General features: G+C 40.3%; 1 protein-coding gene across 1 annotated transcript in view; it reads left to right on the forward strand.

Annotated features, from left to right (window-relative positions):
* HYDIN (HYDIN axonemal central pair apparatus protein) overlaps positions 1–16,348 on the forward strand; it is a 6,673,197-nt gene that overhangs the window by 4,832,653 nt on the left and 1,824,196 nt on the right. Inside the window, exon 58 of the mRNA XM_044079523.1 lies at positions 14,882–15,086. Within this exon, the coding sequence (XP_043935458.1) occupies positions 14,882–15,086 (205 nt within the window). The remainder of the gene's footprint in view (positions 1–14,881; positions 15,087–16,348) is intronic.

Here is a 16,348-nt window from a genome sequence, read left to right on the forward strand (position 1 = left end):
TCAACGGGAAATTGCAGCCTTAGAAGTCTCAAAGCTGCTTCAAAAAGGAGTCATCCAACCGGTCCCCGCAGACCAGATCGGATTAGGGACTTACTCAAGATTCTTTTTGGTGCCAAAAAAGACCGGGGACTTGAGGCCCATTTTGGATCTCAGCATCCTAAATCGATCAGTCAAAAAGTCCAAGTTCCGAATGGTCACCTTACAATCCATTCTCCCACTGCTGGAGAAAGGTGTTTGGATGTGCTCCATAGATCTCAAGGACGCCTATTACCACATCCTGGTAGATCAGGCATCCAGGAGACATTTGCGCTTCAGCCTGGGAGACAGTCATTTTCAGTTCTGCGCACTGCCCTTTGGTCTCACCACAGCCCCCAGGGTGTTCACCAAATGTTTGGCGGTCGTGACTGCTCACCTGAGGAGTCTAGGATTCCACGTGTTTCCGTATCTGGATGACTGGCTCCTAACTGCCACCTCCAGGCGTCTACTATTGCAGAACCTACAAGCCACAATATCACTAGGCACTTCCCTTGGAATCACCTTCAATTGGCCAAAGTCTGTGTTGCTGCCATCTCAGCGCATAAGGTTCATCGGAGTAGAGATAGACTCAAACCGAATGCGGGTCTATCTTCCTACAGAAAGGATACAAACTATACAGGCTCAAGTCCGAGCCTTGCTTCTCAGATCCAAAGCTCCAGCCAGGATGGTCCTGCAGCTATTGGGCTCTATGTCGGCCACTGTTCTTCTAGTCCCCCTAGCAAGATTGCATATGAGAATTCTCCAGTGGCTCCTTTCGACACAGTGGTCCTTTCAGGATCTCCCTCTCAGTCACCTCATACGGATCACGGAAACCTGCAAACGGGACCTTCGCTGGTGGCTGATGCCCTCCAATCTGGATCAGGGATGACCCTTTGTTCCACCTCCTCCTATGGCCACTTTGACTACGGACGCCTCCCAGATGGGGTGGGGGGGGCATTCCCTGGGCAGGTCAGTCCAAGGCAAATGGCATTCAGAAGAGAGTCTCCTTCATATCTACATTTTAGAAATGAGGGCGGTGTTTCTGTCTCTACAAGCCCTCCACGATTACCTCCCTCAGGGCGTAATTGCCGTTCACTCCGACAACATGTCAGTAGTCTGGTATCTGAACAAGCAGGGAGGGACCAGATCCTACCCTCTTTGCAGAGAGGCCATGAGAGTTTGGGAATGGGCAGTGGCGACCAGACATTTTCTGGTAGCAACTCATATCCCTGGCAGATCCAACGTGATAGCCAACAGACTAAGCAGAACTATCCTCTCTCCTCACGAGTGGTCTCTGAACGATGCAGTGACAACTCAGATCTTCAGCAGATGGGGAACTCCTTGTTCAGACCTCTTCGCAACCCTGCTGAACGCGAAGTGCAGAAAGTTCTTCTCTCTCACTCCAGCTCCGGGGGAGAGTCCTATGGACGCATTAGCCCATCCTTGGCCCACCGGCTTGCTATACGCCTTCCCTCCAGTTCCCCTCCTTCCCAGAGTGATCCAAAAGGCGTCTCACTTGGGGAGCAAAATGATCTTAGTTGCCCTTTACTGGCCTCGTCAGGTATGGTCCCCCTATCTTCGGAAATATGCACTGGACGGTCCATGGTTCCTGGATCAGATCCCAGACCTATTAATTCATCAGTCGGGACAACTCCATCAGTCCCTTCACACTTTGAAGTTAACAGCTTGGCTCCTCCTCTTCCGACTATAGTCAGGAATCATACCTTAGACCCGGAAGTCATACATATCTTATCCTCGGCCCACAAGTCTGCCACTTAGAAATTGTATACTAGCAAATGGAAGAGATTTGCTATTTGGGCTCAACTCCGGGGTCTGGTTCATAGGTTCATAGGTTAGTACTAGGCTAACTGCCCTTGCGAACCATTTTAAGCCTAGCCAGTTATCCCCTGTGAGATTCAAACCCTGCACATTGTGTTTGTAAGGCAAACACCTTAACCATTAGGCCACCCCCCATCACTGTTCCGGTATCGGAAGTCCTGAAATTTCTGACTTCTCTATTCAATCAAGGTTCTTCAGTCTCTACCATCAAGGTCCAATTGGCAGCTATTTCCAATTTCCATGAATCTATATACCCACCTTTAATGAGCAACAGATTGTGTAAAACCTTCATGAAAGGTGCTGTGCTTTTACGACCTCCGATTTCTCATCCTGCTCCTCCGTGGGATCTCAATGTGGTGTTACGTGCCTTGACCTCCTCCCCCTTCGAACCGGCAGCAACATGTGATTTGAAATTTCTTTCTTGGAAAACTGCCTTTCTGGTCGCGATTACTTCTGCCAGAAGAGTTTCAGAGCATCAAGCTCTATCTGTAAAACCACCGTACCTGGTTTTTCACAAAGATAGAGTATCCCTCAGGCCTGATCCATCTTTTGTTCCTAAAGTTTGTTCCAGTTTTTGCCTGCAACAGTCATTAGAACTTCCAGTTTTCTTTCCAAAGTACTCAAACAAAGCGGAATACATCTTCCACACATTGGATGTTCATAGGCAATTGCGTTTTTATTTAGACAGGACCCATCAAACACAGAAAACAGATCAATTGTTTGTGTCCTTTTCAGATAACAAATTGGGCAAAGCCATCACAAAGGTCACTATTGCCAAATGGATCAGGGACTGTATTAGTCAGGCTTATTCCTCTTCTAATAAAGAGCTTACAACCTCTGACAAAGCTCACTCTACAAGAGCTATGGCTACTTCAATAGCATTCCATTCTAAGCTTGCCATTAGTGACATTTGTGCTGCGGCTATGTGGTCTTCCCCGCACACTTTCATTTCCCACTACAAATTGGATGTGGCATCTCGGGGGCGAGCTTCATTTGGTTCCACAGTGCTCAGGAGTGTTTTCCAGTGAGCCACCCAGGAATTAGGTTCTAGAGACGCTGTCCCATCAGTACAGAATGTAGGCGAGATAGGATCACATAACATCTTTTAGTTATGTACTTACCATAACTTGAGATGTTTGGGATCCATCTCGCCTACATTCCTAATAACCCACCCTCCTTCCCCCTGCCTTGGAGATCAGAAGAGATCGGACGGTCCGAATTCTATTGTTTCATCTTGAAACATCTGGCAATGTTATATAAACAGTTATGTGTGTGTGCATGAATGCGGACAAACAAGATCTGGGGGATTAGTGGTGGTGTATCCTGGGATAGAGAATAGCTCAGCCAATAAGAGGCTTCGCTCTATAGCATAGCGTGCCGAGTCGGAGCCGATCGGCTCCGAGCCCATCAGTACAGAATGTTGGCGAGATGGATCCCAAACATCTAAAGTTATGGTAAGTACATAACTAAAAGTTTTGTACCAAGTGAATTGAGAACAGCTGCAGTTATTTCTCTGCATAAGGGAGGACCTTCCACAGACCCAAGCAATTACAGACAAATAAGTCTGGCCAACCTCATATGCAAAGCCATAGAAAAACTTATCATGGAACTATTTAATAAGGATATAGGGAGCCTCCAAACACTGGATTTGTCAGGAACAGGTCATGCTTACTTAACCTAATGAACTTTTTTTGAAATGGTCACTAAAGCAATGGATGAAGGTAAAATGGTACACACCACGTACTTCACCCTCTCCAAAGTTTTTGACACAATCCCATACTCAGGCATTGTAGAAAAGCTAAATAATCTGGGAATAAACCCATATATCATCTGTTGGATTGCCAATTTACTCACAGGTAGAAAGCAGGAGATCAAAATAGGGTAATCAACCTCAACAAAGAGGCCATTCACCAGTGGAGTCCCCCAGGGTTCAGTGTTGGGACCTGTCTTGTTTGGCACCTTCTTCTCTAAAGTAAAAACCAGTACCAAAGTGCTCTGGCTGATTAAGTTTGCAAATGACTGCAAGCTAGAAGCAGTTATTAAATCCCCAAATGACTACACTAACCTGCAGTAAGGATTGTCCCAAACAAATAACTGGTACTAAAATCATGGACTGAAACTGAATACCAAAAAATGCATTACTGTGTCCTTTTTTGAAGTCATTTACACCAGGGAACTACCACATTGACATTACACCCCTTAGAGTTGACTCAGTTTGGGATTTGGGAACTTAGGTGGACAGTACCCTAACTTTCGAACAACATGTGTCCACTGTCATAAGAAAGGCCTTCTACATTGCACAGCTTTTAAACAAAGGGACTGTATCTAGATCAACAGATGTCATTGTCCTCCTTTACTCAGTCCTTGTTAGGCCAGTCATTAAGCATTAAGTCCCTCTTAGCATGTATATATCCAGAAGCATGCAACAACTGGAATGCCCACAGAGATACCTTACTAAACAGATACAAGGCCTAAACAAAATGCCCTACATAGACTGACTCAAAGCCTTGTCACTATATTGAGTATCTTACAGACTGCTAAGATGTGATCTGTGTCTTACATACAAGGCAGCATGTGGAGTTACTTCATATCATCAAGTCAAATGGCATCAAATATACTTTGTCTAGGGATCTAAAGCTCTTCTGCATCATCAACAGACTGGTTTGGAGGTACCGGTTTATCCTGCAGAGGATACTACTGCTCTGGAACATACTCCTCATCAATTTAAAACAAAGCTCATCCTTACCAATATTCAAGTGCAATTTGGATCTATGGATGGGAAATAGAAAATTTAGCCCAGGACTAACCCCTGAACTACATTGGACAGAAGCAGTTCCTAAATGCTTTATTCCATGCACGGGTCCCCTCAAATTATCTATTGTATGATCCCAGTTATTCTTATTATGAGTAATATATAATTACTGACCGTGGAATGGGTAAGGCTAATCTATAACCAAATGAGATATGTTAATTCGAGCACAAAATAGTGAAATTGGCTACGCTTAAAATGGCCCACAAGGGCAGATTGCTTAGTGCTTACCTATGAATCCATGACAAAGTTCAAATAATTGAACATGAAATACTAAATCTAAACTCTTGAATATTAAACTGTTCAAATGCTGTAATCATCAATTTATAACAATCTCAAATGTTGTCTATGACAGACCAGTACTTGAAAAGACTAAACAATGAATATTGTTCTGCACCAAGCACCACTTCCCTTATAATGCTTTTGCTCCTGTCCTTGCTTAGTTGTGTAGATAACCTGCATGCTTCTAGAACTAAATGGAATAATATTCTTCAGAAAGGTATGTTTAAACTAGCTCCACTTACAAAGAGGGATAGAGCCTGGCTGTGATACAGCTTATCCCAGCTCAATTGGCAACTCAGGCACTTGTTGGAGCAAGTGTTTGGTTGGGTGGGGGTGAGGCTGATGATGAGACTTAGCATGCTCATCTCTTTTCAAGGGAGAGAGGTGGACAGTATGTGTCCATGACAATATGTATGTTGCCATGCATGTTGTCAATGGTTGACATCCCATAGAAGACCAGAGCTTACATTGGGAGTGTAGCCTACAGAGGGAGGAGGGCCAACTGATTGTAATACATAGCAGTATGGACATAACATCACAAAAGCCCATTGCATACCATCTCGAGAGTAAGTAGGTATACACAGGGGATGCTATAACTTAATTTGATCTCACAGCAACACAAATATTAGATCTGTTGTTGTCCTTTGCATTCTTCATCAACATATGGATTATGGATCTGGCCTTGGATCTGACTCAGCCACATTCCACAGACTTTCAGATCCATCTCTTGCCCTCCTCCCTCTACCCATAATGCCCTTGTCTACCCACAATACCTCCAGTCTCATTTGTCGCCATCTCACATGGACAGGGATCCTTTCTCAGAACATCTGTAAAAGCTAGTTAGAGTTTTTGTGAGTGTCTTTTTTTCAAAAATGTCTTTATTTGTAACTTTAATAAATAAATCAAAGTCCAGGTAGCAAACAGTAGGATAACTTTAATACAAAGGTTGAGTGCTTTTGTCTGATAAAATGCCATTAGACATCATCAGAACCAATTAAAAAAGAATATAGTGAAAACATTTAAAGAGATATTCTGTGGTACAACCTCCCCCCAAAGAGCAACCAGTAATGGAAAGAAATCATGAAAATAAACCAATTTAAAAAAAAACAAAAAAAACAGTGATGAACAGCCTGCCTCTAACATAGAATCACCTATTCATACTGTTATAGTCAAAAAATGGCCAAAATAGATGATAATAGCAAAAATGAGCCAATAAGAGAATAAACCAATGAAAACCTTAAGAATAAAACATCATGCAGTAGAAATATGCCTAAATAACATCGGCCATAATGTCACTTTAATAAAACACCTTAAAAATGTTGAAACTAATAAGCAAATTAACTTATAAATGATGTATAAATGAAAAGTGTTCACAAGTAATACCATGTATAAACAATATTATAACTTTGTACCTTTCGTTTAGATTCAGTCTTGATGGAAATGTCATCATTAAAACCCAGTGGAATGATTACATGTATGTGTCCCTTAGCAAAAGGTTATATCAATCCCCTGCATATAAATTCACTTAAATTTGTACAATATAGGAAATATAAGCAAGAAAAAAATTGTTACAATCTATTTCAGGCATGCATCAATCATACCTATAAATCATAGCCCAGCACTGTAAAATCAGTTCATCTTGCCGCTATTGGACAAACATTGGCCAATGCCAAGCAAAGATAGCAAAAATAAACCAGTGGGGTACTAAACCAAAGAAAATAGTAAAACATCAAGCAAAAATATATATATCCTAATGAAATCAACTAAATAATGTCACTGTTATAAAACACTTGGAAAGCTATTAAACAAGTTGACATGTAAACGATGCATACATAAAAAAGGTATGAAAGAAATTCCATATAAAAGATGTAAAGTTATAATATTATAACTTCATAGCTCTGTAACTTCATAGCTCTGTATTTAAATTCACTTGTGATGGAAATACCATCAAGTCCCAGTAGATTGGTTGCATTGGTTCGTATTTGCCAAAACATTTCTTTGTGTAATATATGTTTCTGCCACTTCCCCATAAATGGATCAGCATAAATTTTATCCCAAATAAAACATTTAAACATATGAAAATTACATTCATTTGCATGTCTTGCCAAGGCATTTTTATCATCTTTTTTTATTGATGCTATATAGATGCTGATAAATTCTTTTCTTTATTTTTTTCTACGCAAAAAGCAGGACAAGAAAGGCATCTAGCTAAATAGACCACCCTATCTGTAGTACATATGTATCTACCTCTTAACAAGCCATTTATTAATCTTGTTGAACAATTTGCTGTCCAGATCTGTGTCAGTGTAAGAACATTGACTACAGTGTCCACATTTATTTGTCTTAGAAGAACTGTTTTTGTGGGGTTTAGATGAATTTTGTAAAATTCCCTTGATGTTGGTACGTTTTTTATAAATAAAATGTGGTGATTGTCCAAACTGTGATTTCAAGTGATCATCTCCATGCAGGATCTTCCAATTGTTCCTTATGATTTTTTGAATATCCATATAATCAAGAGAATAATATAACTCTGTGCAAATGGAATCAAACAAATGTTTTTCCTTTTGATTAATTGTATGGTCCCCACACATACAAACTCTGAGGAAACATTCTAGACCTTAGTCCACTACCTCATCTCTCAGGTCCCGCAGGAGTCTTTCTGAAGCTGAAGTGGATAGGATGATGAGGAAGTTCCTCAGAGCTCAGATCCAGATAGGAGTTATAGTGGATCTGTCTCAAATCAGATCCATGAGCCTTCCTTCTACCTGCCATATAGTCGCGTCTCACTCTCTGGTTTTGAAGCCCTGGAATCCGAGAGTGCTGAGAGAACTGTTCAGATCTGAAGTAGATTACATCTTTGAGGTCAATGGTTTCCCTGACTAGTTCTGGTCTTATACCTCAGATCAGGTTGAGTCTCAGGGCCAAAAACATTGTCGTCATATCCACAAGGCTAGCATCTACTCCAGTGTTGGAGTCATCCTTGCCTCTTGAAGCCACAGTGCTGGATAGCTTGGGTCCAGCTCCCTTCTGAAGAGACAGATCCAGATAGACTCACAGCTTGTCTGCTCTGGAAGTCTTGGTTCTGGTGCAACCAGCTACTGCTTCTCCTAGTCCATCTGGCTTTGAGGTAGTGGAGAGGGAGGTAGTGGAGAGGGAGCTCTGTCATTCAAGAGACCCAGTCTCTCATACATCTTCAAATCCTACACTTTTTCACCCTATGGTTCTGAGCTGTGATCCCATCAGAGCTACTACATAGGGACAGCCAGTACCAGCTAGCATCTAGACAGTTCCCTTAGAGAAACTACCATTCTCTTCGGACACCTCCCAAGAGCATCCCACTGAGAAGGTTCCCCATAAGAGAATGTGTAAAATGAGACACATAGATTTCTCCCTTGGAATTGCTCATGGAAGATACTGACCTTGAGGGGAAAGAGTCCCCAAGATCACCATGTGATGTCTCATTTCGAGACATTTTGGAGATCCTTAAACAAAAAGGTGGTTGGTCCTCAGATAATACTTCCACTGAGGAGTCAGTATTTCTAGAAGCTTTTTGTGCTGGCCCATCTATGTCTTGGGTGACTTCCCTGGTCGATGAGCTCAGTAACCTAGTCTCTCACTGGGCATGGAAGGAACCGGATTCTATTGAACCAAATACACATTGTCCAGATAAGATTTTGGCTCCTTCAAAAGACAAACACGTTGGGACAAATGAGCCCTTGCTGATGCAATAGTTGTAGCAGTAGCCACTAAAAAAGGAGCTAGCAGAACAGAGCTCCTCTGTTCATCTCTCTAACAGAGAGTCTAGGGCATTGGACTGGTTTGGAAACCGCTTTTTTTGCTTCAGTGACCTTTGCCTTAAGGTCCCTGAATTATTTAGTGCACTTTATAAGGCTGCAGAGGGATTTGACCATGGAACTGTCAAAATCTCAAAGTCCATGTCTGCAGAGGACTATAAAAGATCCTCCTCGCAGCTGGCCACTCTATTATTTATTTCCATTGCGTTCATGAGATTGAGTTCCCATGCTGCAGAGGGTACCTCATGGGTGGACGGTTCAGACATTGCTCTACAGTGATACACCTGGATGCAGCTGTGTGATTTTGCAGAGCCTTTTAAGTCTTCTTTCATCAGTACTCCTTTTGATGGAACATTCTTGTTTGGCCCTTTTGTGAAAGAAACACTTTCCCACAGTAAACAGGAAGTGAAGGCTCTGTCTGCCATAGGGATTCACTTTTCTATCCCTCAATGATCCTTTTCATGGAATCAAAGCGGAGGCAAGAAAATGTGGTTGTCTAAATGCTAGGGACCTTTCCACTATTCACGAAGAGACAACTCCTTCAAAGGCAGAGGAGGGGGTTCAAATGGAAGATACCATCCCTGCAGCAGAGGAAGCCTGCAAAACCAGGGTTTATAAGATTCTTGTTTGGATAGACCCTTTCAGCACTTCTGAAGGGCTACCCGGTTGCTTGCCTCTGGAGGCAGTCAGGGGACAGCTGCCCTTGCACTCAGATGCCTGGGCTGCAATAAAAAAAAGATTATTGGGTGCCAAAAATAATATCCAGATGTTAATTCATACCTTTTTACCATATGCCCACATCCAAAAGAAGAAACCTTCCTGGCATCTCACTCAGAGAGACACTGCAGCTCAAGAGATTCAAAAGCTACTGGACAAAAGAGTCATCCAGGAAGTCCCACAAGACCAAAGATGATTTGAAACTCTTTAGTGCCAGAAAAGACAAGGGACCTGAGACCAATTTTGGATCTAAGCAATTTGAACCAGTATGTGAGGAAATCAAAGTTCCAAATGGTCACAGTTCAGTCCATTTTACCTCTTTTACACAAGGATAATTGGATGTGCTTAACTGATCTTCAGGACACATACTATCACATCAAAATAAACAGGTGCTCCTAAAAACTCTTGCGCTTTTGGTTGAGAGACAGTCAGTATCAGTTCAGAGTCCTGCCATTTGGACTCACTGCAGCCCCCAGGTTGTTTACTTATTGTATGGCAGTGGTAGTAGCTCACTTGAGACTGCAAGGATTCCAAGTATTTCCATACTTAGACAACTGGCTCCTCATTGCCCCACCCAGGTATCTTTATGATCAGTCCAGGGACTATTTGCTCCAAATTTGCCAGAGACTAGGCATTATGGTCAACATTTCCAAATCCAAACTACAAACAGTACTGAGCCTGGAGTTCATTGATGCTCATTTAAACAAGGTAAGTCAGATTGCTTCTCTGCCTCTTCATCATATAGATATAATCAAGTTCCAGGTTCAACAGATTCTTTCTCATCCCGCTCCTCCAGCCAGACTTTTCCTTCAGGCTGTAGCGTCCATGGCAGTGTCTATAGTCTCAGTTCCATGGCATATTACTATATGCTTGTTCTACACTAGATTCTAGCTGATCAGTGGTCTGTTCTTCGACATCCTCTTTCCTTCCCAGTCAGACTTAACTCTGGTATGCAGAAATCATCTTCATTGATGGATCCAGTTTGACAACATTTACAAAGGTCGCCCATTTGTTCTATATCCCCCAGTGGCCATGGTTACTACAAATGCCTCTCAACTTAGTTGGAAGTGCATTTCTTGGGAAGGAAGGTCCAAGGCATGATGTCCCCCAGAAGACCAGTTTGCACATCAAAGTCCTGGAGATGAGAGCAGTACTTTTAGCATTGTAGGCATTTCAAGATTCTTTCCCTCTGGGGACTATTGCAATTCAAACTGATGCCATGTCCGTATTCTGGTACATCTACAAGAAAGGGAGTAACCCATTCTTATCTTCTGTGTTAAGAAGCTATGAGAGAGAAGCAGTCTGCAATCTCCTCCATCTGCTTTCTAGGGGCAGTGCACATTACAAGGAAATCTAATGTAACAGTGGACAGACATAGCAGGTCCATTTTGATGCCTCATGAGTAGTCTCCCAGTCACTTAGTGGTGGAAGAGATTTTCCATCATTGGGGCCGACCTTGCTGCAATCTCTTTGCAGCAAACTCCCTACAACTACAAATGCAGCAGGTACTTTGCCCTGATCCCACGTCAGGGGGAGTTACCAAGAGATTCTGTAGTCCACGTTTGGCCCTCCGGTGTCCTTTACGCCTATCCCCCACTACCTCTGATTCCAAATTTCTTACAGAAAGCCAATTGGTTGAAGACCTTGGTTATCCTTATTGCCCCCTTTTGGCCTCACCAAGTGTGATTCCTCTTCATTCAGTCTCCTCTTCTTTATCCTCCTTGGATACTGGACCTCAGTCCAGACCTTCTGTCATATCCCTTGGGGGAAAAAAGCATCCCAATATCCCAGGCCTCAAACTAACTGCATGGTTTCTCCAGTTCCGTTAATAGCTAGACAGCCCTGGCTTTCTTCCCTGGTTCAAAATATACATTTGTCCTCTTAGAAAGACTCCATTAAGAGGATTTACAAGAGTAAATGGAAAAAATTCTCAATATGGGCCCTCTAAAATTACATTGCTCCTTTTACTGCCCCTATTTCTTCAGTTCTGGAGTTTTTAACTTCTGTCTTTAAGCAAGGTGCTAGTTTTTCCACAAAGTGCAATTGGCAGCCATATCAGATTTTCATTCAGGAGACAATACTTCTTGCTTGGCTGCTTCCAAGTTGTGCAAGGCATTCCTAAATGGCATCTTCATGCTCAGACCCCCAGTTCAAGATCCATCATCTCTTTGGGATTTAACAGTAGTACTTCAAGGATTAACTCAGCAACCCTTTGAACTTTCAGCAACAATTGATTTAAAATTCCTGTCTTGGAAAACAGTCTTTTCTGTTGTTATTACATCTGCAAGAAGGATTGCAGAACTCCAGGGTCTTTCACTCAAATCCTCTTACATTATTTTTCAGAAACACATAGTTACTTTATGAACCAATCCTTCCTTCCTACCAAAAATAGCCTTAGAATCGAACATAAATCAAATCAAATCATTAATTTACCAGTCTTTTTTCCTAAATTTTCGAATAAGGCAAAATACTTGCTACATTTCTTAGATGAATATAGACAACTACATTTCTATTTACATAAAACAAAAGATTTCAGAAAAACAGATCAGTTGTTTGTCTATTTTTCGCAAGCAGGCTGAGATCTCCAATTTCTAAAGTTACTTTGATCAAATGGATAACTAATTGCATTTTTTTGATATATTCCCAGCAAGGTCTCTCCCTACCAAAGCCACCTAAGGCTCTTTCAACTAGATCCACTGCCACTTCATCTGCAGTCTGGTCTAGAATGTCCATTGATGATATTTGTGCAGCAGGCACCTAGTCTAATGCTCATACCTTTATTACTCATTACAAATTAGACATAATTTACAGAAGCAGAGCTGCTTTTTGGTTCAGCAGTTGTCTGGAATATCCTTCCATGAGGGCCACCCAAGATTCATGTCGCTGGGGACCCTGACCCATACGTTGATGAAAAATGAAAAGGACAACATCAGAAACTGAAGTTATGTACTCACTGTAACTATGCATCTGTGATGTCCATTTTCATTCTTCCTCAACTCCCATCCCACTTTCCCCCTTCCTGTCATTTCTGGAGTGACCTGGTGATCCTTTTGGAACCTGTTGTTCCAGGTTTGAGTCCTGGTTCTGTATTATTCTCTTTTCCTTTTTATATTCTAAGATATATTAGCAGCAAACTCGATCTAAGGTATTGTGGACAGATAAATTCATTATGGGTAGAGGGAGGAGCTCAAGAGTTGGATCTGAAATTCTGTGGAATTCGGCCAAGTCGGTTTTGAGGTTGCATCCTTAACCCATACACTGAGGAAAAATGAAAATGGATAACACAGATGCATAGTTATGGTGAGTAAGTAAATTTAATCTCCCACTCCTGGATAGCTTAACTTTTCCTCCTGGGAATTAATGGGCCAAAGGAATCTCACCAGGGGGAAATAGCAAGTTTATAGAACAACAAGGAGAGTAAAGCTTGATGGCTAGACATAAAAGGTATATTTAAACTGTAACCTTTTGCATTTGTAGTACTATTTTAATGGAATCAAGTCATACTGCACCACCCATAGCTCCCATATGTCACTTTGTAAATATTGTCACTCTGAGGCTATACTGCCTCAAGAAAAGAGAAGCACTCACTTTTATAACAAAAGCAACGGTTTTACTGTGGCAGAAATCACAATGCAAAAAATATAAGTAGTTGCGGTAAATGTGTATGTTTGGTGGTGGTATACAGGGGACAAAACATTTAACCAATAAAAATATATCCATTTTATATATATATATATATATATATATATATATATATATGTGTGTGTGTGTGTGTGTGTATATATATATATATATATATATATATATATATATATATATATATGTGTGTGTGTGTGTGTGTGTATATATATATATATATATATATATATATATATATATATATATATATAGATTCACTTTATAACATCGAAATACTGAAATATCGAATTTCAGTATCTCGAGACTATAAAACCAAATCCACAAAACACAGACACAAAAAAAACGCGAAATTCACTACACCGAAAACACCACACACACTATACCACACATACACCACAACACCCACATCACAACATAAACAAACAAAACTACACACATACACAACTCATACACACATAAGCAGGGGGCAAGTCCCCCTGCACCCCCCATGTGGGGGGCTGTGCCCCACACACCCCCCTACTTACATATGCTAACTCCGAGATCGCACAAACACAAAACAAAAGCCAACTCACACACGCACATTCTCCGACCCCTCACACACACATCAAACACATCAGCACACTCACACACACTCTAACTCCCACTCAAAACCCTTAGAAAACACTTACCTGACATAACACCTACATCCACACACGGCACTGCGCACCATCTAAACACAATCCCGGACATTACTCAGCGTAAGGTCATAACCGCGAATTCGACATATATTCAAGTTCGCGATTATGACCTTTCGCTATTTTTAACATTCGGCTTTATAGTCTCGAAATACTGAAATTCGACATTTCAGTAATTTGAGATTATAAAGTGTTTCCATACACACACACACACACACACACACATATATATATATATATATATATATATATATATATATATATATATATATATATGGTTCCCCTTCACAAGCCCAAGGCCAGAATCTCAAATTTACAGAAACTCGAAAATGGGAAGGGGAACTAAAAAAAAAAAAAAAAAAGGGCACCTTTCTAATGTTTTTGCTGGGGGGGGGGCTTCACCTCCCTGCACACCCCCCTACTTAAATATTCCTACTCCAAGATCGCACTACAGTGGAGGACAGGGAAATTTTACGGTTTGTGCTGTATGCGTAAGCGCAAACCGGAATATTTCCCTGTCCTCCGCTATAGTGCGGTCACGGAGCATTTAGATTTAGCTGCTAGGATGCAGGGGGACCTTGCCCCTTGCAAAAAGGTAAGTCAACTCTTTTTTTTTTTTTTTAAGCCCTAAACTTCCCATTCACAATTTCAAGTGAATGGAAGTTCGAGATTCTGGGCTCGAGCTTTTGAGTTTCAAGCTTCCTTTCATTCGATCTTGTGGAGGGGAACAATATATATATATATATATATATATATATATATATATATATATATATTCACTATGAATTGAACCAAAAGCCTGTATCAAGTTTTTCAAATTTTGAATTTGAGTATTTAATCCTGTTTTTCATATTTCTACCTTTAATAACTAGGTATTACATATTTTCTCATGTATCTGTATATTTTTATAATCCATCTTGGCATGTTACATTTCATAGCTCAATTAAACAAGTTAGACAGCACAGAGGGATTATTATTTACTGTTGACCAAGATATAGCTGCTGTATTTTAGATTTATGAATGTACAATCAGGTAGTATTACTCTGAATTCTTGTGCTTATTGAAGGGGTAATTTGTTTCACTAAAATATCACTGTGAAAATGAATTCACAGGCACGATTTACCCTGGGAATGTTCACAGTGTTCCCTGGTTTTGGCATTATCCCTCCTGGCTCACATCAAAATGTATCAGTAGAATGTGCAGCAGATCCAGTGGGAAAATCCGAAGAGTCTCTTGCCATTGATATTTCTGACAGAGATCCTGATGACCAACCCAATGGGATTCCTTATTGGCTGATTGCTGAAGCCTGCATGCCAGGTACTTTCTTTATTACATATTTTCTAGCTAAAGATTGAATCATTGTAAATGTGATCCTGTATTCAAATAAAGGGTACAGTGATTTTTTTCTGTGCTGAAAGCCTATTATTCAGAAGTTGAAGTTAAAATTACACTGAGGGAAAAATAAAACATTTATTCATTTTTTTATTTAATTTTTAGTAATTTTGATATAGATAAACAAGAAACAGAATGCATTGTAACAATTTGTAACATAGAAAATTGCAACAATGAAAATGAAAATAGTAGTACAATTTCAAATACAGCAATGTGATAATAAACAATAACTACAATGGACCCATTAAGTAGGAAGAAAAAAGGGAATGGACTGTACCCATTTATGAAGAGAAGAAATTGTAAATCCAGTATATATAGTACAGGCATAGTAGGGGGAGATTATTTACACTATATACAATATCTACAATATTTACAGCATGGATGCCATTGGAAATGTAGAATAATGGGATGAATTAGTGAATATAATTGAGTGTTAGACTGTGGAGGGTGTTTGGTAATTATGAATTAATGGAAATACTTAAGGACATCTTTATGAAATTAGATTAAGGTGTTAGGGTCATGGGGGACATTTATTGTGTTATGGTTTCAAACAAAATATTCCAGTAGGACTGAAAGTATTCTTTTCTTTTGTTGTTATTTGTACAGAATTTATGTGAGGAAATATATGTTATTGCCATAATTTTGAACATTTCTCATGAGATCATATTTGGATTTAACCAGTTACTTGCAATAAAGTGTTTAAGCAGGACACATAATGTAATTAGGACATGCTTGTGTAACCCAGTAGTTGATTTTGGAGTTATGTTGAGAATTGTAGTTTCCCAAGACAACGTGTTTTTTTGTAACCCATTTTTTTCGAGTTAAGTTCTAAGGGAGCACCATATGGTCTGGCAGATATCATTCGACAAACCCAATTATCACAGCACTACAAATCCAGCTAGGGGCACCATCTATTTGTGATCCCCTACTTAAACAACTTAAATCACTAATAGCACTTAAATTCTCCAATATCAGAATTGAAGAACAGGAGATTAAAACAACCCAAACAATTATCAAAATCTTATCTCTCAGAAATAAAATGATCTCCCAAGCATACAAGTTAATATCAAACATCAAATACTAATCATCTCTCTTACACTGCAATTATTGGAATGAATTGAATGTCAAAATCTCAACCAAATCCAAGTATGAAGCAATATGTAACACTCTAAACTTCACTCCTTTTA

Source organism: Protopterus annectens, chromosome 8.part0, assembly GCF_019279795.1.
Source record: "Protopterus annectens isolate FY-2018-M chromosome 8.part0, PAN1.0, whole genome shotgun sequence".
Lineage (NCBI taxonomy): Eukaryota > Metazoa > Chordata > Ceratodontiformes > Protopteridae > Protopterus > Protopterus annectens.